Source organism: Erpetoichthys calabaricus, chromosome 9 (genome assembly GCF_900747795.2).
Source record: "Erpetoichthys calabaricus chromosome 9, fErpCal1.3, whole genome shotgun sequence".
Lineage (NCBI taxonomy): Eukaryota > Metazoa > Chordata > Cladistia > Polypteriformes > Polypteridae > Erpetoichthys > Erpetoichthys calabaricus.
In genome coordinates, this window is record NC_041402.2 from 43,655,727 (window position 1) to 43,678,825 (window position 23,099).

At 38.4% G+C, this 23,099-nt stretch overlaps 1 protein-coding gene across 3 annotated transcripts in view; it reads left to right on the forward strand.

Annotated features, from left to right (window-relative positions):
• Positions 1-23,099, forward strand: part of bcar1 (BCAR1 scaffold protein, Cas family member) — a 286,839-nt gene that overhangs the window by 63,598 nt on the left and 200,142 nt on the right. For 2 of the 3 annotated variants that reach the window (XM_051931679.1, XM_051931681.1), the window contains exon 2: positions 18,115-18,159. The exons of the other annotated variant lie outside the window; for it this stretch is intronic. In XM_051931679.1, coding sequence (XP_051787639.1) covers positions 18,115-18,159 — 45 coding nt within the window. The remainder of the gene's footprint in view (positions 1-18,114; positions 18,160-23,099) is intronic. 3 annotated transcript variants of the gene reach the window in all.

Here is a 23,099-nt window from a genome sequence, read left to right on the forward strand (position 1 = left end):
TTTTTTACCCAGCAAATAAGACCTTTTGGCTCCTGTCCTTGATGGAGTAACATTTGTGCATATTCCAAGAAATTTCTTCCAGCAAAAATAGCTTCTCTTTGTGTACTTAAAAGGATTTCATGGCAGTACCTGTACTCATTAACACTTTTGTCTTCATGAATAAATATCAACAGTTGAACTTTTCCACTAACATCACTAGATTCCTCAACCTGAATTGCTGATGTGGTTTCTTTTTTCCAACTGTATCCTGAACCAAATTTTCAATGTTCTTGGACACATTCTGCCCCAGTTATATTGCCCACCACAGGAGTCTTCTTTATATCAATTTAACCCTTGAGGCCAAGCATCATGCTTTTCTATGCCAGCATTCTAACATTAAATCCTACTTGTTCAAATAATCTGATTTTAGTTTCAGTGCATGCACAACACCACTGATATGTGCAAAACTGAAGCAACTTCACAACAAAAAAATGCATTTTTGTCATATCTTAAAGAACATAAGAAATTTGACAAACAAGTCAAAAATTCAGTCCATCAGGCCCATTTGTTTAGTTAATAGCTAAGCTGTCCTAATATCTCATCCAAATTTTCTCAAACCTTTCTAACAAAAATAACACTTTTGTCAGGGCGAGTCTAGCAATTTCTAATGGTAGAATGACGTGATAAAGCAGGATGAAACGATAGAACGCTGGGATTTTGTTCTCTAAACAGCAGTGTATTTTTAACCAGGATTTCTGCTTTTATATTGCATTGCCAGAAATTTTTAACTTTTTAGTAAGCAATCCATGCTGTGCTGTTTTTATATTATTATGACTTTATAATTTTTCATACTTTGTTTTTGTAAATGACCATGTTTAATATAAAAAGGTTGAGAATGTTTTTTTGGCACTAAGCTGCTTTTCCCTTCAAACTAAACGCAAAGGAGTAGGACTGTTCTTATCACCACACCACATAAATCCCACTTTTTAAATCCTCCTAACTTTATAAATGTTCAAAATCTTTTGTAGGTTTTCCAGAATCGCCTAAACAGGTTGAACACTCTGTCTTATTAGGATGTCCGTTTTGATCCCTATCTGCCCTTTTTAGTCTCTTGTACTGTCACTTTCAGTGTCATTAGAATTTCTCTTTTTTGCAGCAGATTTATCCATAACCATGTTTTTTTTTCATGTTGCTTTGATACAACACCAATCATTGAGCAAAACCCTAAGAGCAACACAAAACTAATACTTTACAGAGAAACAGCCAACTGCCACATGCACACACGCAGTTGTAAAATGATGCTGCAGTTGTCAGAAGACTTGGAACCAAAAAACTCAAGTGAATTCATATAGTTGCTTGGAGTGAGTTTGTTTCAGCGAGAGTTCATCCCCAAGAGAGAGAGAGAGAGGTTAGGAGCAGGCACTTAAACAGCGCATTGCTGCACCCACTACATGAAAAATCAACTCAGGATGCCAGATTAGGACTCAAGTGCAGCTGTGCAAAGGGTGACACCTCAGCGCCACACTAGTTCAGATGGAATGGAACAGTGTGAGGTTTTTTATGGTGGCTGGAGTGCCAATTCTGCCACCAACCCCCAGGTTTTTCCTTGCAGGTTGGAGGGCTACATGCAGTGCTGGATACAGATTAACATCATACCCAGGACGGAGCAATTGTAGGTTAAGGACCTTGCTCAATGGCCCAACAGAATAGAGTCACTTTTGGTGTTTACAGGATTCGAACCAGCAACCTTCCGATTGCCAGTGCAGATCCTAAGTCTCAGAGCAACCACTCATCCCCAAGCTTGGTTTCTGAGCTTCATTGTTTCTGTGCATTTTTCTGAAATAAATATTTTTAATTATAAAAAATTTTTTTGCCCCTTTATCTGCAAGCCGAAGGTTGACAAATCCTTCCACTTGTGGGGCTGTTTGCTGCAGTTTTTGGGACTCTGTGCTTAGGTACTTAAAGTTCATGACCGATAACTGATGTCACCTCTCACAGCAGATTTGTTTGTTCTGTACTGAAAATCAAAACTGAAACAGACATTTATTTTGTAGCATAAATAAAACATAAATTCTACTAACTCCAAAAAAATAGAGGGATTTTTAAATGTAAAAGGTTGGTTGATGAGTTGTAGTGAATAATTTAGCCAAGGTTGTTACCAATTGTCAAAACCAATATGTCATCAAGTTCAGAATGTTAATAAAAATCAAAAGTCTTGTACCAAAAATAACCAAGAAGAAACTCAAACAGCTGCACACTGACACTTAAGTTTTTGTCATAAACTACAGCTGATCTAGAAATGCAAACACCGACATTTATTCAGTCGCTCCAGTGGCGTCACGCATCACGTAGTCCTGAGTCATTCTGTGCAAGACTGCTTTGGTAACTGTTGACGTGATCTTTCTAAAATGGTGATGCCCATAATCAAATTGGCATTGTAGAATACATGTTACAATAATAAATCAACTTTTTAGTGGAAACTAATGCTGAATTCAGAATCTTTGGGTTAAAATGCCCCAACCTACACGCATACATTGCCAGAAACTGACTCTGGAATAGCTAAAAAAATTAAAGAAAAATGCTACTTTTAGCCTAAATATATAATATAACTAGAATATAAATATTATAAAATATAATATTATAAATAAGACATTGCTCAACCTGTTGCCCTGTTTGGAAAACTCAGGTCTAGCTGTGTAGAACTGTGACTTTGTCTATTAAAACGGACTGTGGACCCCAGAGGTTTATTTTGTTGTAGTAATATTGTTACCTTCAACTTTTGTTTTCCTTTTTACTTTGTCATTGTGCTATATCTCAGTTCTTGCATTAACAATGCTAGCATGAAGTTTTTAACTGTTAGTGACATTTATAAGATTTAACTATTTAAGTTTATTATAATCATAGCTGCAAAGTATGTAAACAGTCTGCATTGTTACTTAGTAAAAATGCTATATACACAAAAATATATACAGTAAATCAATTGAATTTTGCACAATTTGAAGTTCTCTTGCACCAATTCATAAAGAACACAAAATCTTTAGGTGTGCCATTCCAGACAGGTCACCAAAACTGACAAAAATGTGTTGTGGTCTGACCTTCCCACAACTTAGTGCTGTTCTGTGGCAATTCAGGAGCAGTCGTTTGTTTACTGCACACTTAGCTGTAGTAATGAGTGTGTGACGTGATTAGAAACGCTTGGGATACTCTCCTTGTACACCCAGTGACTTTATCAATGAGAGCCCAGATCTTTCTCTTAATTGTCTTGGTTCAACTTTTTTCAACTTACTACCTTATTCTAAATGTTTACTTTATCTTTCTTAAAATGTTATATTGACTTCAGCATTTGCTCCTTTATATAGGACTAACCACACTACCTGTGGAAAATAGGTAACAGAATAATTTAAAAATATATTCTCTCTCTCGCCTAGCGTGTACCTTCATCGCCTTTTCTGTACATTTGCATGTGTCTGACCGTCATGCTCCCTCTCCTGAATGTGTTGCCATAAAGCCTGCTTCTCAGACTTTGTCATTATTTTGGAGGCACCTTACTCACCTCCTGTCTTCTTTTATGCTTCACATCTTTGAAGACGACTCCTTCCATGTGCCTCCTATGCTGTTTCTCCTCCTTGTTTGTCTAAAAATCACACTTCTTTCGATTATGTCACCAAAGCCAGACTGACCAATCATATTGCTCTAATGGACAGGAACCATAGTGTTTTATTATATAGTAAATGTGTGTTTAATATATTGTTTGGCAAAGCCCTTCAGTTTTGTTTTTATTATAAAACAAAGGTTCTGTTAAAAAAAAAAATGTTGTCAGGAAAATGTATGCAGTGTGGAGCTACAGCCCACAGAGCACAATGTTCAAATTCACACTACAGACAGCTCCCAAAGAAACAAAGATGCAAAGGTATGCAGTGTTAACTTTCCTGCAGGCAGCATTCAGGCTTGTGACTTCAAATGTTTTTAGAAACTTTACAAAGCATGCAAGGATTTGACCTTGAAGAATGAATATGGTGATTTCTGTTCATGGCTAAGCCCGCTTGTCAACAGCACTGACGGGGATTGGTGTAAATGGCACTTCATATGCACCCCTATATAATGAGCGGTCGTAAGAAAAGGAAGCTTCAACAAGTTTATTGCTACTTACTAAATAATGTAGATTTTGTTACCTTTCTGACAGGAACAAAATTGTACTGTTGATTTTGCTTGCTCTTAATGTGTTTTTGCATTAAAGATTATTTTTCTTAATGTATGCCCATGAAGGCCTGCTGCTAATTCAAATGGAGACCTGAAATGTACTGGGAGTGAGTGATACCATGGGGATGTAGCATCCAATCTTTGATTGGTCCCTGGATCGGCTTTGAAGCCCCTTGAACTAAGAAAAATGTGTGCATAGAAAATGGATGGAAGCAGATCAGTTTCTAAGTGGCAGATGTAATACCCAAGTGTATTTTAGCATTTTATCCTGCCCACATGTAATGATTATGACTGTTTTGTCGTGGCACAGTTCTAAGGTGATGTTGTTTTCTCTTGTAGACTCTTTCTTACATAGGCCATAACAGAATTCCCCAAATCCCATATTCTTACCACACTGTCAAGGTTTACTGCTACTGTAGATCGGCAATTAGACAGAATACCAGAACAGATAGGAGTAAAAGTAACATACAGGTAAAATTCCGTTACAACGAATTATCTTTACAACAAAGTATTTTTATGGTCCCGACAGTTTTCCCCATATGACACGCGTCTATAGAAATCTCATTACTATGAAGTACATTCCGCAGATACTTTCATTACAATGAAGTGACCTTGAAATGCTTGAATGAATCATCCACAGAGCAGTTAGTTCTGTGGTTGCAGATCAGTTGTGTACAACGATCCCCAAACAGAAACATTGTAATTTTTTTTTCTTTTTTCGAACTTTCCTCGTACAGTTTTGTTTTTTTTTTTTTGCTGTTTTTGTTTTCGGTGGTTTTCAGTGATACCTTTTGCTTATTGCTCATCAGCATTTGAAAAACGTCCATTGGAATTTAACTCATTGTCACCCTCCTATAGAAATGGCAGACACGTTCATATTAGAAAAAAAAATTTAAATTTTTGCAGCTCTCGATTGAGGCAAAAAAAAAAAAAGACGTTTGCCAGTGAATCCGGAACTTTCTTGAAAGACTGAGCCAAAAAAGAAGAAAAATCTTGGGTTGCAAATGTATGCGAATTTGAAGACGCCGAAAAGCCATTTTTATGTGGTTCAGTGATGCTCGTTCAAGAAACTTTCCTATTAATGCGGCACTCATTCAAGATAATGTGAGGTTTCTAAACTCTCTTGGGACCTCTGTCAACGGGACAAAATGCCGAAGAGTGTCTCAAAGTGCTATCACCGCGTCTTTGGAAGACTGTTTATCTGTTGCCGGAGCAACAGCAGGCTCACAGCACTGGGGCGGCTCTTCACCGAAGCAAACAGAATCTCGATGGGTGATGCAGTGAACAGTATTACTGTACTTGGCCACTAGCCTGGGCACGACTCTGCCTGACTGCTGTGTCTGAGTATAGGAGTGTGGCAGATCTCGCTACAATAAATAACCCTGCTGTTCCTGTTTCAAGCTGAATAAAGCTGGTTTTACTAAAGTACTGAGACTAAGCCTCGTGTTTTGGGGTGCAAGACAGGGACTTATAGCACGCCCACAATCTTTTAGGATTCGCTTCTGTGGCACCTCACTGCAGTGTTGTGAGCCTGCTGTTGCCCTGCCCCGGCAACAGACAAACAATCTTCCACAGACGCGGCAATCGCGCTTCGGGACGCACTTCAGCATGTCTTTCCCGTTGAGTGGTGGGGATACCAAAAGAGTTCAGAAACCTCACAATATGAAGAAGAAAAGGATGATTCGGACTCTGATTGATAACTGTGCTGCTCACAACAGGCGTCCGCATTTAGATAATGTTTGGGTTGAATTCCACCTACCCAATTGCACAGCAGTGCTTCAGCCATTGGGTTTGGGCATCATTCGCACCCTGAAAGTGTATTATTGCAAGGAAATGCCGAGAAAAATTCTCATCATCATAACTTGTAGACAGGAGAAGATTAAAATTAACGCAAAAGAAGCTACTGAATTGATTGCAAACGCCTCGACGCAAGTTAAAGAAAGCACTATAGCAACAAATACAGAATCTCATTATAACAAAATTTTCATTACAACAAAATATTTTTTCGGTCCCTGGCAGTTCGTTGTAATGGAATTTTACCTGTATTTATTCATGTATTATACAGAATATGCCCAAAAAAACATATTAGTGCAATGAGTGTTGGTAAAATAATACAATCTTATAATACGCAGTTCATCTTGTATGCCACATGATTACCACCTGGTGTCTCTCTCTCTTACTATGTTGACTGGTCTCTGCTCTAATGTGGTCTGGCATGGCCTTTAGATAGGTTGGCCTTTTCCATGAATGGAGCAGCTGAGAGAGAGAAAGAGAGAGCGAGACCGGCATGGCCTCTCCTCAAGATAGAAAATGGCAAAGAGAGAGCCTGCAGCCTGCAAGCATCCACATATCATGGCTCAGTAGTCCCTGACACACCTCCTTGGCCAGTGTGGAGGTTCAGCATTCACCAATGAAACGACTCAGGTATGACCTAGTCTTCAGTTCAGTTTCTTTGTTCCTGCATGTAAACATCCTTTCCATTTTCAAAGAAAGAAGGAATACACAGATAATCATTAGATCATGAACTGCCTTTTCAAACCTGCCTTCAAGTCCAGGTGTTCCACCTTTCATGTAATGTAAGGTGTCCCCATATTTGATATTTGGAGCTCATACTAACTAAAACAATGCCTGTGACATGTCCACACAGCCTCACACCCACTCTGGTCAACTGTCCCACTCTCCATTGTAGGTGGGCGGACCACTTAGCAGAAATGCTTATCATATCGCTAAAACCTTGGGGAGTTACAATAACTTATTTTCAGAAAGCTGCTTCTTTCTGTAAGTCTGATCATTCCTTAAGTGAACATTATATCATTCAGATGTCAATTATATCATTCATTTATCACTATGCTAGATATTGCAAATACACAGCAAAGTAAAACAACAGAAAAAGAACTTTAACAAAGCAAAGCAGTTTCAGAAAATAATTGCATTTGTGTAACCCTTAACTCAGTTAATGTCTCTTCTGTTTTTTTTTTTGTTTCTGAGCATATTTTAATCAGTATAGCAATAATGGCACAAGACAAAATAACCTAAACGGTGATATGTAACATTTCTTTTTATGCCCTAAATCAGTTTGTGAATGCATTCCCATTTCTACACAAAGCCCCTTTTGAACTTCACATTTCCTGGGTAGTGGTACTATTCTGAGTAACGATAGAAACAGTGTAGTCTGTTTTATTAGCCAAGTTGATTTATTTTGTGAAGTGTTCTAAAGTGATTAAAGGCTCAGACTGCTTCACTGTCTTCTACTGCACTTCTTTGACTAGCATATAGCTTTTCAAGTTTTTCCTCTGCATCTCTGGTCTTTTATGCTTACACACATTTGTTTTTAAAAGATCCTCCAAGTTGCATTCATTTTTGATATGTAAGGCCAATATTTTTCACAGATTATCCTTTAGACAAGCTGACAAGTTGGAAAAATGAAACAAGTCGGGAAAATACTCAAAAGGTTTATTTATATTTTTATGTTTGTCTGACACTTTTTTCCAAGGCCGCTTACGACTTCAGGATGCTTTCTAAGTTTGTACTACTAACATGATTTGTCTCATGCCACAGTATTGATTTGTTTGGTAAAACCAGTTCCTGTGGTTGGAGTGAAGAGGCACAGAGAACTCAGGTGAATGCCTTCAGCAGAGGCCTTTCCATCAGTTAATTTGCACACGACACAGCTCCTCTCATGTTGAAATAAATAAAACACCAGCATGCTTATTATTTTTTTACAAAGTAGAATTCCTGCAGCAATATATCCAATTCAAATATTGTCTTTTCTTGTGCGACAAGGATTTTGTTTTCCTGTTTTATTTGTCTTTTCCGCCTTTTCCGACAATACACAGTACCTCTTCAAACACTTACTGTCCCTGGTGCTGCCAGAAAGCTGTCACTTTTCAAGTTTCCCTAAACCAGCTTTGACAGAGGCATTTGATGAAGGAATAAGAAATAAATCAGACAGTAAATGTATAAATAACTCAATGCTTCGCACTAGCTTTCTAGTTAGAATCCATCTGTAATATTTAGGGCCTGTCATTTCCATTAGCGAGCCCCATCAATAGCCAGCAATGAATGTTCAAAGATTTTACCCCCCTACAAAGTGATGACCTTGATGGCCGCTTTCATGCTGACTGGCACTGCCTGTGACAAATGGCGTCTGTTTAGTTATATGGCATGTTCATGAGGCCTAAATGTGGAGAGACTGAAATGATAATGCTGTTTAACACATGGGCTGTAGTAAAGGGGAGGCACTGGAATACCTAAGTCATCCCTAAAATAGTCAGCAGTGTGTCTGTAGTTAAAAGAGAGGGCAGTCCGGAAGGCCCATCATGAAACACACAGCATAAAAAACCGTCCTCCTCCAAAGCATTAAGTATTCTGATCAAAACGTGATCACTTAGGCCTCTGTGTGAACTCTAGTCCAGTCCGGCATTGAGGCTGGTGGGCTCATACTTACTCTTTAAGTTGTTCAGATCTCTGCTCCTAGAAGGATGTAAATCAGAGGTTGTCACATTTAATGCACTGTTGCTGTCACATTTTGACAGTTAATAAAGCAGAGGAGCAACTTCAACATGTTGACTGCCACAGTGAAAATAGGTCAATTTGTTCCTAACACCACTGTAAAATCAGGGTCTTATTTTAATATACTAATTAAGTGCACTTTGTTATTGAGCAAAACTAACAGTAAAAATGTGTTTTTTTCTAAAAAAAAAATCTATTTGAATTACCTCATAGTTGGTGCATGGAACAGTACATTTTTTGCCCATGCCAACTGCTCGATAACTCGGCCAGGTCTAACACATTAGGTTTTGCAGAATTTGGTGCAATTAGAATGTAGCAGTTTCCATTTGAACTTCGTAGTGACGAGATGCTAATTTTTGAGAGACCTTTAAATGGCTAAAAAAAAAAAATAACTGAAAAGTGATATATGGTGATGCTATGCTGATTTTTCATTCTTATTTCAGACGTCTGCTATTTTCTGTTTGTACAGTATGTGTTACCCCCAAATATACTCATATTTGGCACTGCCTCCCTGAAGACAGTTTGAGAGATAACAGGTTGGTGGCATCCTTCTATAGATGGATAAAATTGTATCTATCCATCTATACATCCATCCCTTCCTCGGGGGAAATTTATCTAATTACAGAAGCTCTTTAAATAAATAGGTAGCTTGTGTGTGTATATACTTATTTATCTATGGTTTGAACACACATCAGAATGACTCTGACTTGGCAGTCACAGTTACAGTGAGGCATTATGCAGAGGTATTGCTGTTAGTATACAGGAGCACCCATAGTGTTTCTTGACACACATCTGCTGAATAATTCATTGGCTGAAAGTCCTCAGTGTTAGTGTGTAAATGAGAGGATGTGCATTTTGTTCATAATGGCATTTGGTTTTGTTTTAATTCTCTCCTTCGCTACTATATCCAGGGGGTCCAGAGTTTTCTTATAACTGAGCCTGCACTTTTAATTAGCCTGTTGATTCAGTGAGCCTCTCTTGAAGTGACATTACCAGCCCAGCACACGACAGAGTAGAAAGTCTCACTGGCCATCACAGAGTTATAAAAATAGTGAAGGTTGTCACTTCCCACATAAAAGGAACGCAGTCTCCTAAGGGAAAAAAAAGCCTGCTCTGCCTTTTCTTATAAAGTTACTCTGGGTTCTGAGACCAGTCCAATGTGGACTCCCAAGTACTTTTGGGAGTGCAACACCTCTACATCCACTCTCTGAATATGGATCACCTACTGTAAGTTAACTCATAACTAGGCATATGTGCTGTCCCTCCCACTCAAATGTGGTGAAGTAGAGGAGATACTTGAGGATCTTCATAGTGCACTCACAGAAATCATAAAAGTAGAAGACAGTTTAGAGAAGCCATGCTATGAAACATGCATTAGAACACACACTGGAGGGGGCCACAGTGCACCAAACACTCCTCAACCTAGAAAGGGAAAGACAGCAGAGCTAAAAGAATCTGCTACTTCTCCTCTGTGACCAGAGCCATTTACACAGATTAGGTACTTTGTGTCAGTCTCATTTCAGCTACATTTCACACTTCTAAGCAAACTAGAATCTACCAATAAACATCATAGAGATCATTGTGGCTATAGTCAATAGATGGGAAAAGTTCCTAAAGTTCACCACAGTCTCCTTTGTTTTTGCAAACACAGAATTGCATGTGATTCCACCAGCACCACTCACTGTCATTCGCAAGGCCCTTCATTGTGTTCTCCACCTACACAGCCTTTCTGAAGTGGCTTATTTTAGACCAGTATGTGGTTTGGGGAGAGGGTTCCCAGCTTCTTTTTGACAGTCTAGATCACTTTCTTATTTTTCTCTTTTTTGTCCCCTGGCTGTTTGTTTGTTTTTTTTTTTTTTTATGTGATATTTTTTTTTTAAATTTTTGTTTATTCTTCCTACTTCTTCATAGTTGGTTCAGTACATGATTTATTCATTTTGAGCACCTGTGTCTATTTTAAACTCCCTAAACTGAGTGTGCCCCAGTATTACTCTTCATGTTGTCTCCTCAAAATGACATCACTATCTCTTGCCTTTAAGACGTAGTAACATCCAGTCAAGTGAATCTATTCTTTTCACAGCTAAGATATGGAGTGCGGTCACCTTGAAGCCCGTCCTTGGTCCTTTCAGATCTTGTAGGTAAACAACCAGAACTTGATGCCCATTCATTTCGTATTTTAAAAGTATGCAGCTTGACTTGATTGAGGCCTCATCTGTCGAGTCACATAGGTGTGCAGCTTGACCTCCCTGTGGCCCATTCTTGTCAAATCTTGCTGGTATGCCACTCGACCTTCCTTGCAGTAATGCAGTTAGCTGTCATGGGAGCACAACTTGACCTGATGGTGGGCCCAACCTGTCAAACTGAACCACTGTGTGGCCTGGTGTCCTTGCAGCATGATGCTGTCAGCTCTTTGAGGCCTGCAGTTTGACATTGCACATTGATCCTGTCACTCGAGTAATTCTGCTGCTTCTTCCACATCATTGTTGGATTATTCTCTCGTGACAGCTGTTCAAAGGTCAGATCTACTGTGATTGTCATCAGTAGTTGAGTTGTGAACTGACATGTATCTCCCTTACAGTACCTACTGTCTCCTAGCTGAATTTTGAGAATAGTTTTCTGTCCCTCAGGATGAAGACAGGAAGTTACATGTCAGACAAATCAATGACATGAAGCCAGGAGATCAGAACCCAGGATTTTCTGTGAGAAAATCACTGCTTTGTATTGACATGTTGGCTACCTGTTCCCATCCTTGGGTGTATTCCTAGAAAGGCATTTTGAGGTTTTAATATCCATCCATCAATTTTCAGACCTGCGTAACCAATTATAAGGTTTCCTTGGCCTAACACAGTACATAAATGTGTATTTCTTCAATTTGGCCTTCATTTAGTTTTCCACTGCTCTGGCAGTTGTTTTAATGGGGGCTGTTTTTTGGAGAAATGCTATTGTGAAGACAAATGGCATTCCATGGGCAATCACTTAATCAGCTTGCAGCTTGAGATCACTGGTACACATTTGACGTGTCTGTACTTAGGGTGATGCTGATGCTCTCCCAATCTTTTCCCACCTCTGCCTGGCTCAGCTGTCAGAAGGCAGCTGATTTAATATGTCACTTTTCATTAGGGAAAGCTCCTGTTTGTTATACTGACCCAGCAGACAGACGCCAAGCAGCCCACCGACCCCCCTTCCTTTTGCCTCTTCTGTGTTGAAGAAAGCTGGGGCTGCATCACTTTGACCACCATTTATGTTTCTGTGCTTTGCAGGGGCTTTTGCTGGGAAACAACATCAATTAGGCAACCATTTCATTTTTACTTTGTGAAAAGCTTTTCACAAAGCTGTTCAAAGACAAATGCCAACATCAGAAGTAAAAAAAAATATCACCTGCAGAGTAATACCTTAAAAAACAGAGTGATACAATACATAATGTTCTGATACGTAATGTTCCTAGACAAGGTAAGAACATTATGGTCCCACTTGTAGGTCTTGTGATTTAGTACCCTAAATGTTAGCATTTCTTAACTTGGCTTATTGCATCACTGTAGATTTTAACTTCAGCTGACTGTGCTAATTGTGTTCCTCACAGAAATGATTTTTGTTATGGTGGAAATATTCCTCCATCAATTCATCCATTACAGCATTCTGTCATGGGGCACTGTCAACAGCATCATTTATTTGTATAGCACAATTTCATATACAGAATGAGGTTCAGAGTGCTTTACAAGGTGTCAGACAAATTGTTACATGAAAAGAAAAACAACTTAAGATAGATAAGAATAATAATGAATAACTAATTAAAATAAATCAATACAAAGCTTACATAGTATCTTCTTATGTAATACGCTACTGTGGCTGTCCATTTGTCTGTCCAGGATTTTAAATCACCTGTAGCTCGCAAACCATTTGAACTATTGACCTGAAATTTGGTACACATATACTACATGACGTCAACTATCTGCTTTCGGGGTGATGATTTTTATTACTTTTTATTTTTATCTTATTTTATTGTAGAATCAACTCTCGGCAGTGGCCAGCAGGGTGGTGGCATGGTGCATGTGCACGGGCGTCGTTCTCATTCCCTACCACCTTCGCGGTCACTTCCCCTACCTCTTCATATCTTAAATCATTCTTGAGGCAGATTAAAGACTTAAGTGCCAGCTTAAGTGAATCAGTGAAGAAGCGGGCTGGTAGGGTGGAGAAAAGCAGAGCTGCGCACGAAGCAGCAAGCGCATCAACCTCTGAGCAAACGAATGCTAAATGTACAGAGAAGGAGGATGAAAAGTATAAGTCAAGTGTTCACTGCACGCCATTACTGGTAGTTATATAATTAGAAATGTAGAGATCTTATATATAAAGTCTCTAAAGATGAGTTTGATGATAAGGTCAGATGGGCAAGAGGATGGAAAAAAAAACAAAATTTGCAGGGGTACCAAGGCCAAAAGACCACCCAGACACCACTGGCCATTCTGCCAAACATAAAAGTTCTTAAAACATTCCTCATCGTTTCCAGAATTTGTCCCAGAGGATTTGAAGTAGTAATAAAGTTCTAAAGTTACTAATTGTGCTACCTGTCTAAGATGTAAGTAATCATTGCAGACGCAGGCTTTAATGTTTGCAGTGCACCACGCAATGTACATGTCTCTGTTATATGCCATTTGGTGTGAGATTCATTAAAGCAGTGTTAATGTTTTTGTTGTACCATCTGTTGGAACGATAAACACAATTAATTTTATTACTTAAATGTTTGTGATGGGACATCTGTTTGAATGATAGAGACATAGCAACTAGGCTTAAATACAGACACTTTTCCTTTTATTAAGGTGGGTAAAGTAATAGTTATTTTAGAAAGAAATGGTTATCAGTGGGCAGTTATGTTTTAGTTATTATGATTATTATAATATCTGGTTGACATCTTTATCCACGGCAACTTGTATTTTTGAACATTGGCAGCCATGTTAAAAATAAATGCATTATCAAAATGCAGGCAGATATTTTAATGAATAAGTAAGAAGACAACAATTGTTCATTAAAAGCATAAAAAAATTCAACCACCCTATGGAAAAAATAATTCTTTTTAAGGGGGTTCAAGGAATCAGGAAAATTAAAGATAAAAAAAATCCTTTTTCCCACTTTCTATTTCTATTTAAAACCTCAGATGAAAGCTGGCATGCCCTGGCAGAACAGGAATATTTATTTTCTTGTATGGAAGTCACCTTATATAAAGACTGAAACGACTAGATCCTGTCCCAGCAGCACTGGGCAAAAGCAGGAAGCAGCTGGGGATTGGGTGGCAGTTCATTATATATATTGTGGCTGGATTCGGGAATGACTGGTGACACAAAAATAAATAAAAGTTGAGACATCAACTGAGTCACCATGTTTTAATTAATTGAAAAGTTTTGAACAGACTTCACTCCTGTTGGCGCCTAAGCTTCTTGCACTCCAGCTTAATTAAAATGTTTGACAGGAACTCTGTTCGCAAAAGATGCCTCCTTCCATGCAGCCAGGGAACTGGAAATACTGTCACTGGGCAGTTTCTCAGCAATACAGGGAGAGGAGGAGAGGAAAATGTTATTGACAGTGCCTCCTCTCATTTTGGTGAGATCAAACCTGTACCTCGATCAAGCCTGTAAGGAAACCTTTCGACACACATGTGTGACTATATATATCTATATCTATATACATATATATTGGTTTTTGGACTCCTTTGTTTCTTGGTTTCCATTTAGCAAAGAATCAGCAGTTGAATGCCTTTTAAACTTTTGTTAATGAACACATCAATAAGGAACTGCTCCAGTGGCTTGGTCTCCTAAAACATTAAGGTTTTCACATTTAAAAAGTGTTGCTTCAAGTTTTTTTTTTATTACTTTTTATTTTAATTCTCCTGTTATAAGTGATGTTTGTGGGCATTTAGGCTTCAGCATTTAGGATGAAAAGAGGTGTGTGTGTTTGTGGTGTTGCCAGCAATGTAGCAAATGTAGCAGTGGCATATGAAGGCCACCCTGACCTGAATTTCAGTCTTTCTTTGTCTCTTCACTTGCAAACAAAAAAAGAATAATTTTTTAAAGAGTAAATTATGGTTCTGAATACTTGACCGATAACACTTCTGGTGGACGCTGTCTTCTGTTCTTGGATACAACGCCTCTTGTTCACAAGCCCTCTGTCCATGCTGGACCATAGTGGCTTTGTGTTTTCATTGCAGTTTTCCAAATTCTTTGCTTGTAATTAAATCTTTCACTCAGATTTTGTTTTTTCTTGTGCAGAGTATGCAACAATTAACTTGTTCGTTTTGGCACGTGGTTACACACAAGTTATGAAGTAGTGAAGGTGAATTGAATTAAGCAAAAATACCTGAAAAGCAAAGTGCTGTACCAGTGTTTACCAAATTAAACTCACTACAAAGGCGCATTTGTATGAATCCTTTAAGGCTGAATGTCCCGATTAGGACTCATTATTTGTGTTTAAGTTTAAGTGAGAATTCAGTGTTATTGAATATCATTGATATGTAATCCCCCAGACCTCCCTAACCGTATTCCTGTATTGGGTTTTTAAAGAAGTGAATATTCCTGAATGCTTCATTTGCACATAAATGCGAGTGCAGTGCCCCGTTGATTAATTGTTAATTACTTACGAAACTAAGCCTATCTGAGCAAGGGTGTGATTGAAAGAGAGGACAAAAAGATATTGTTTCTTTTTTTGGGGGAAAGAATAATAATGAAACACACTGACAAATGTTTATTTTCAAACAGAGGATAAGGACCAGTATTTAGCACAGTGGAAAAGACTGCATTTCTGTGACTGTGCTTTGTAATGCAACGTAAATATAACTGGTGGCTATGCCATAACCTTTTTTGTTTTTAGATTTGTGCACTGATAGGCCATCTTTTTTGTGTTTCCCTGATTTTTTTATCATTTGTAATCTTATTTAACTGATAACAGTAAATGTCCCCAGTAGGAGTGAATGAAGGAGTTTGGATGATCATTCTGTTCAGGGATGTTCCACGCCTAGCACCCAGGGATGCCAGGATAAGCTCCAGCACCCTGCTACCTTGAACTGGATGAGAACATTAGAAATATATAACATTATTCTATTTTATTATTTTCATTGTATCTGGAATGTTCTAAACCTTTTTAAGCGGATTAATTTCTGCTGCTAATTGTAATGCCACCCCTCTAATTTCCACTCCAAAATTAAATGGTAAAATTTTCCATCATTGTTTTCCAAAAGAGTACTGATGAATTGAAAATGCGGGTATTTCAGAAGTTCTTCCATTTTACAATTATTTAGACAGGCAGCCCTAAACTGACACATGGAAGAGATGGAATTTAGTTTATTGAGCTGAAATTCTTCAGCAGAATCATTGGCGTAGGCGTAACGGACGCCATTTCTACCCCCAGAAGCTATGAGGGGGCTCTAGACCCAAAGTGTCCCCTGATTAGACCTACTCAAAGACAGCAACAAAAATATATATTTATTTTTTGAAAACAAAAATTATTATAAAAAGTATTTGGTGCATTTTTAGGTTGAGAGAAATAGTGAGAAACTTGTGTGTCATTGTACATGTCACATGCCACGTCACAGGCAACAGACATGTGGGTATTGAAATCTGCATTAGTTAGCAAGTAGACAATAGAGTTCCATTATGAAAAGAAAACAATATCTAAGCAGTGTTCAAATACTAGCACGCAACTGGCACAGAAAACCATTGCAATACTAAAGAATGCTTAAATCATTGGTGGAAGAGGAGGATGACAACATGTGGAGCATCATGGTGAGCTTGACACAGGGCCTCTCCTCCTTCTCTTCCCTGCCCACCCCTTTCCAATGCACACAACTATAAGACCATTAATAGGCCCAGGTAGAAATGTGGATGTGATGTATTTGAACAGAAATAAGTCAATAAAATCACTGGAGTCTGAATATTTCATTATTATTATTTTAATGGTAGAGCCGCTTTTCCATGAATTGCACTAAATTGGACACACACAACGCAGGTTTAATGTAATTTGGCCCCCCGAAAAACCATTTATTTTAACTGTTTCTGACTTCAGCGAGGCAGCTGGTTGGTTTAAAATACTGTAGAATCTGTATTTAGTGCTTTTCTAAGGATTGATGGAAAAAACGTGTAAATGCAGGAAGTTTGTTAGGACCCCATTAGTACAGGTCTGTGTTTAGGGTTTATATAGTTTCATTGCAAGTATTTTTATGATTTCTAGTTATGATTCACTTTAAACTGAAGATATCGGGACATGTTCAATTTGTGGAATTATTATTGTCCTTTTTGTTATTTCAGATTATTTATCTTTGTAATGAACACCATCAGAGCCTAACGCCTGCTTGTTTCATGGCGCATACAACCTTGTACTTGCTTTATTGCGGGGGGAATAAAAGTCACATTCACACTGCAGCTCAATTCCCAACTTTTCACTCATCCGATCTTTTTAGAGATGTGTGATTAGCAAAAAAAAGACATGGAATCAAAACGTTTCAGAATTGATTTACAGATTTACACACATTTTGTAACGACAGCTTTGCATCCAAACCCTCCACATGACACTCTCACTAGTGCCGGCTCCTCTATCATATGCACAGTGATAACTGCGCTCACACCAACAGCTCTGATCTTTCATTTTTTTGTTTGTTTCCTATGCTGTTGTGAGCTTTTGAGCTTGAAGACACCCTGCACTGACATAATGTGAAGTAGCACAGGACTGTCAGGATGAGTATGGTCGTATCTGCCTGACCAATTTGTTTTTATTCATTTTGTATATGCTGGGTACACTCAGAATCGATAAGTATCTGTACATACTCATACCAGATTTGGATAACTCTCAAAATTAATTTAAGCTGTCAAAACAAAAATCAAATACGAGGCAAAGATCAAAATAGAGTTACTTTTATCTGAAGTGTGAATTAGCCTTTAGACTGGAACTTGTTCATATTTGAGCTTTTTTAATATAAGAAACGAAATCCAAAAAAAGGGCAAATGCCTAAAATGCTAAGTAAGAGAGCATTAAATTGTAGTTCTACTATAAATGCTCTTTTGGGGATTGGGCCTCACCTTATCTATTGCTTTGTCTCACAAATTTTGAATTACACAAGTAAGCAGTATATAAGCAAGTTTTCTAAAAGCATGTGTGAAAGAGCCTAAGTACTGTAGATTAAGAAGTTCTCTGAATAATATGTTCTATAGCCTGCAGAATAGTAGTTTTAAAAGTAAGTTTGCTTTTAACGAAAGCTCATTGGAGGTAAGCTAACTAGCCCTACTGTATATGGGCTGCAGTGGAATGTGAAACGAGGACAGGCAGTGCCCAAGTCTGGGCGGGAGGTTTTCTTATCCTTGCAGTCTGGTGTCATTACTAGCAGAGCAGATCTTCTCAGCTTTTCCCAAGAGTTAGACTGTATTGACTCCCTCCTCATTTTTCCAGGTATTCTGTAAAATATTTGACTGTCTCCAGGCCCCAGCGTTGGAGGTAAGATGCCATGCATGGTTTGCTGTGAAGCATGAGTGTGGCAGTGTGCAGCACACTTTCTTTTTCCTGTCACTTGTCAACAGTTGCTCGGATTAAGGCAATGTGGAGAACAGGTGCCGGATAAGAGGATAAAAAGCTGTTTGTTAAATAAAAAAGGCAAAGTCATCTTCTGGTACTCAGTTAGTGACTGTTTGCCAAATAATGAATTAAGTGGGTAACAGGAAAGAATTGGCTTGCTAAGGTTCAGGCTCCTAGCCTGTAATTTCTGGCCAGAAAGAGGCAGTTTCTAGGGTACCACTGTATGCCCATCCTCTATATACATTTTGCTTTTGATAGGATATTTATGTCCACACTTTAAGATCATGTTGGCAGAAGCTGCTCTGTACACATACAAGCATCTGTATGCATCAATTTGTTGTTTTATTCAATATGAATGAATATAATTAGCACAGTTCTTTACTTTCTGTAGCATAGTTAATGACAAGCATCACACCAAGTAGAGTATAATTCCAAAGAGAGGCATTTTCTACGCTGTGGTGCCCTGGACTGGTAACATCACTTCAAGAGAGGCCAACCAAATCAAGAAGCTAATTAAAAGGACAAGCTCAGTTATAGGACACACTCTGGGCCCCCTGGAGATCGTAGCAAAGGAGAAGATTAAAATAAAGCTGAGTACCATTATGATCAACACTACACATCTTCTCTCTGACACACTAACACTGAGTACTTTCTGCTAAAGAATCATTCAGGAGAAGTGTATCAAGAAATGCTGCTAAGGCTCCTTTATAACAATAGCAATACAGTAATCCCTCCTCCATCGCGGGGGTTGCATTCCAGAGCCACCCGCGAAATAAGAAAATCCGCGAAGTAGAAACCATATGTTTATATGGTTATTTTTATATTGTCATGCTTGGGTCACAGATTTGCGCAGAAACACAGGAGGTTGTAGAGAGACAGGAATGTTATTCAAACACTGCAAACAAACATTTGTATCTTTTTCAAAAGTTTAAACTGTGCTCCATGACAAGACAGAGATGACAGTTCCATCTCACAATTAAAAGAATGCAAACATATCTCTTCAAAGGAGTGCGCGTCAGGAGCACTGAATGTCAGAAAGTGAGAGAAAACCAAACAAATCAATAGGGCTGTTTGGCTCTTAAGTATGCGAAGCACCGCCGGTACAAAGCTGTTGAAGGCGGCAGCTCACACCCCCTCCGTCAGGAGCAGGGAGAGAGACAGAGAAACAAAGTCAAAAATCAATACGTGCCCTTTGAGCTTTTAAGTATGCGAAGCACCGTGCAGCATACTTAAAAGCTGCACACAGAAGGTAGCAACGTGAAGATAATCTTTCAGCATTTTTAGACGAGCGTCCGTATCGTCTAGGTGTGCGAACAGCCCCCCTGCTCACACCCCCTACGTCAGGATCACAGATAGTCAGCGCAAGAGAGAGAGAAAGAAAAGTAAGTTGGGTAGCTTCTCAGCCATCTGCCAATAGCGTCCCTTGTATGAAATCAACTGGGCAAACCAACTGAGGAAGCATGTACCAGAAATTAAAAGACACATTGTCCTCAGAAATCCACGAACCAGCAAAAAATCCGCGATATATATTTAAATATGCTTACATATAAAATCCGCAATAGAGTGAAGCCGCGAAAGGCGAAGCGCGATATAGCAAGGGATCACTGTATGCCTGTAGAAATGCCTCACTGAGACTGCAACTGCCAAGTCAGAAGTTTTCTTTTGTTTTTTTTTTTTTTTATTTTCAACCTTTTTAGTCATGCTGGTGTGTGTTCAGACCATTTTGTGTATATATTGTGAAGTTTTTGAGAACCCAAAACTCCCCCAGCTGCGTGGTGCACCAAAACTCTATCACTACCCCAGCTGTGCAGTGCGCTGAAACTCTATATAAATGCAGAAAGGGATTGCTTGTCCTTCACCCAGGCAACCGCAGGTTCACAGTCTCGCCATGTTATGTGCCAGCCGGCCAGTGGTTGATGTGGAGAACAGTCTAACCCAGCCCCTAACCTGGCACCATTACTGTTTATTTGCTGTGCCTGTGTGTAGTAAAGTGGTAACTCCTATTTGAATAAAGACCCTAACTGTGCCTGTTTTGAAAAAAATTAAGTTGGTTTTCCTGAAGCCTATGGACTGCTCTCGGGTGTAAAACATTGACTCATGCATCACAATATTTATTTATCTACCTATTTATGTATTTTTTTATTTAAAGAACTTCTGTAAAAAGCCACATTTCCCTCTGGGGCAAATAAAGTTCTGTCTATCTATCGATCTATTTATACAGTATGTCTGTGTAGAAATAGGGCTGGCTCAGCTGGGAGAGCACAGTCATTCACTAGAATCAAATATGAACTCCATAGTGTGGACTGAACTGGCAGACTGGTGCTTTTCTTTACCTTATCAGATACTTTTATCCAAAAGACCATACAAATCATAGGGAATGGAATCATAAGAGTACTAAACTGCAACATTTGTGATTCACAGCCATTGTTACTGTGCCACCTGATCTGCCAGAATCAGAGCAATTCATGAGATACACGGTCCTAAAGCACAATTATTACAGGATAGCTTACTGTAAAATGACAGAATATGTGTTAAAAGTCTTGAGTAGGCAGAGCCTAGCACGGGCAAAACTGTGTTTTCTAATGCATCCCAGAAAAATGCTTAAGTCATCATCTGCACCAATACTTGGTTGTGTAGTACTCATTAATAAATTGATGATAAAGCACCCTCCATTTTTCTGATACAGTTATAGTCACTACCTAATACACCACACAACCCTTGCACTGCAGGCTTTGTATAGAAACAAAATGCATTCTGCATTTTGTTTTAGCATTGTCACATTACCCAAATGCCCTTTGAATTTAAACATTGATATTTTACCTTAAACACAGAGCTGAATAACAGCTTTTAGGTCTTTGGGGCAGCACATTGCATGTGTGTGCCATCTTCATTCTGGATGTAATTAAATGTGCAAAAGGCCCTGAGCATCAAACATACTGCCAATCACACTGAAGCCTCAGCAGACTGATGGGATTAACGGTGGCATCGCAGACGGCCATCTATCAGTTAGACCAATTTCAGTACAGAAAGCATTAAGAAGAAGGAAGAAAATCACATTAATGCCATTTCTGTCCACACAACACAGGCAGCCAAATCTGAGGCATGGTGGTCAGGGACTGGAATGTATGTGACAAGATTGGCTTTGTGGGGGACAGGGGCTGAAAGCTTGACGTGTTTATATTGAGACTGTGAAATAGGAATTTATCAGACAAAGAGACCATGACAGACTGTCAGACTTCTGTTGTTTGTCAAAATTTACAAATAGAAGGTATTTTTACTGTATATGATATACAGTATGTATCTATGTAGTATATACTGTATCTATAAATACATATATACATACATATAGAGAGAGACAGAGAGAATATATATGTACTGTATGTGTGTGTGTGTGTATATATATATATATATATATATATATATATATATATATATAGTATTTTTGTTTTTTGCCATTTTTTTCTGTATTCAAACATCTTTTCAAATCCATATACCATACTGTATATGCATAATAGGTTTATATAGTAAAAAGTGCACATATATATAAATTGTTGTGTGTATAAATTATAGGGCTGTAATACACATATTGTGGACATGAACACATGATGCCCTTGTAGAATACAAAAATATCCTTGTGTGATATCTAATGGGCCACTGACATTAACTAGTCACAAGGGGCCTGGCAATGGTCAATATGGTGATTGCACCTAAAGTATCTTGAGTCTGTCAAATCATTTCAGTTAATTCAGTTAATTTCTGTTCTGTTAATTTCAGAATTTGCAAATGCAAAACCAAGAAACATTCTGTGTAACCCCAACCAAAGATTAGTTTACTGTTTCAATTTTACTTTCAGAGCAGTTACTTCAACTTGTATATTTTTTTTTATGCTTATTTCTTTAACTCGTTTGATAGTCGCCTCTGATGGTAAGACAGACAACATTTGTAGTCATCCCCACTGAAACCAGTACCCGTCGCCGCAGGAGACATGATGAGGCGTGGTCAAATGTGGGTGAGGTCGAATGATCAAATCTTACCATTTCAGAATGGTAAGACTTTGGATGTGTATTTATTTTTTCATTTTGCTAATAATTATTTTCTTTATCTTTTCAATAGATAGACAGATATACTTTATTTGTCCCCAACAGTAGTAATGATGTTGGGTCACCATCTCTTACTGTATCAGAATGCAGTGGTAGGTCTCATCATGTGCTTGACAGTCTGGCTTCTGCCTCAGCCCCATCCAGTTTTCATCTTTGCAGCTGCACAACATCCAGTGAGAACCTTAGTCAGAGCTGCTCACTTCTCCTGATCTTTGAAATTGATGCAGGAAAGTGATGTAGTGTTCATGTCCATAAAAGTAAAAAAACATTAAAGTAACTTAACTGATGCAGAAATGTATGAAAAATGGCTTCATAACACATGCCCTTAGTATTTCCATTACATTTAAAAAAACTTCACGGCTGCATTTTCTAAAGATTATAATGATTCAGTGTTTCTCTGACACTGTAATTTAATGGCCAAGTGCCACAAATTAATCTGCTAATATGAAATTATAAACATGTATGATTACATTATCACAGTCATTTTTGATTATGACTGTTACAAAAATATGCAATAAACAAAATTGTAGAAAAAACTCTGAAGTGACTAGACAATTTTCAGACCAGCTAACCATGTCTCTGAAAGCACCTGAATGCAGTAAGGAGATTGTGGGTTCGCTGCCTGGGTCCTCCCTGCATGGAAAGCGCTTTGAGTAGTGAGAAAAGCATTATATAAATGTAAAGATTATTATTATTAATGTTACACCATGGAGACATTTTCCTACTGCTTTAGTTATAATGGATGTTTTAAGCCATGCTGTA